Source organism: Aplysia californica, unplaced genomic scaffold, assembly GCF_000002075.1.
Source record: "Aplysia californica isolate F4 #8 unplaced genomic scaffold, AplCal3.0 scaffold00023, whole genome shotgun sequence".
Lineage (NCBI taxonomy): Eukaryota > Metazoa > Mollusca > Gastropoda > Aplysiida > Aplysiidae > Aplysia > Aplysia californica.
The window spans coordinates 303308-304452 of NW_004797293.1; the positions used below are offsets into that span (position 1 = coordinate 303308).

The 1145-nt window shown below is 43.6% G+C and overlaps 1 protein-coding gene across 1 annotated transcript in view; it reads right to left on the minus strand.

The window, feature by feature from the left end:
- Positions 1-71: 71 nt before the first annotated feature.
- The window catches only part of LOC101862473 (nose resistant to fluoxetine protein 6), a gene marked incomplete in the record, with an annotated part of 23927 nt that continues 22853 nt past the window's right edge, over positions 72-1145 (minus strand). The window contains 1 exon segment of the mRNA XM_035972503.1: positions 72-978. Coding sequence (XP_035828396.1) covers positions 657-978 — 322 coding nt within the window.

The window sequence follows — 1145 nt, forward strand, 5'->3', positions numbered from 1 at the left end:
GTGATGATGATGATGATGATGATGATGATGATGATGATAGTGGTGCTGGTGCTGGTGCTGGTGCTGGTAGTGATGGTGATGGTAATTTAAAGCAAATATATTATGCAAGCACATCGTTTTAAAACCCTTTGTATATTAACAGTTGCAAGCAGGCCCTAGAAAATCCCATCCTGGCGAAAAGGTGCTAAGAAGAAGAGAAGCCCTGGAAGAGTATAGTCTCGCACACAAATGAGAGCAGTTGATATTAGATTTTCAGACAAACCACAAGCTTTGTCACATGAATAGGTACAAATACAAGCAGCAGCCTTTTGCTTCAGCGCGTTCCCATACAAGAAATTATATCTTGTAAAATCCAAGTTGTAATGCGAGCACCGTCACAGACTGGAACTAAAAGGCTTAAAGTCCTCCTTTTGGAACCTGCTAGACCAACAAGGCATGTACGAGAAGTACGTCAGTGGGCTCCATTTTCTCAGGGGCAACAAGCGGGGCCCAATAAAGTCTCACGAGAAACCCCTTTTAAACTCATTTTATAATGAGGACTCAAGAACATCGCCCCCTCCCAGAATAAGGTGATGAGGTGATTATGTCAAGCCTGAAGTCCCTTTTGGAAGTAGGCTTTTAAATGTCGAATGACGGTTCGAAACAGCTTTTGGATTCTACAAAGTACTGCAAACACACAATATTGTTAGAAGCATTCTTAAACAAAGTAGGAAACCCAGCAACCATGGAAGAAAACACAAATATCCTACAACAGGGAAAAACAAATAGCGCCTACTTAGGAAGATAAACAACGTCACATTCAAGAAACAGTACAGTTTAAGAGACTGCACCCATAAAGATGTGAGACCCACCCGGGTCAGAGGTACTCGACCACGATAGATCGCCAAGAAGTACCCTGTAGCGATGCCAACCACAAAAGGTCCAATGCGGCACCACGGGGCGAAGTAGTAGTCTTTCAAGTAATCCATTAAGTGCTCACTGAGGAGATGCAAATATTTCAGGTGGAGGGTCTAGAAGTGAAATTGGCAGAAGTCTTGGTGAAACCTGCTTTTTCCGAAATTTATTCTTGAACTACCCCGCACATCCAGACTCTCTTCTTTCTCTCTAAAAGTGTGTGTGAGCGCGGTGTGAGGTTGGAGGGGGGG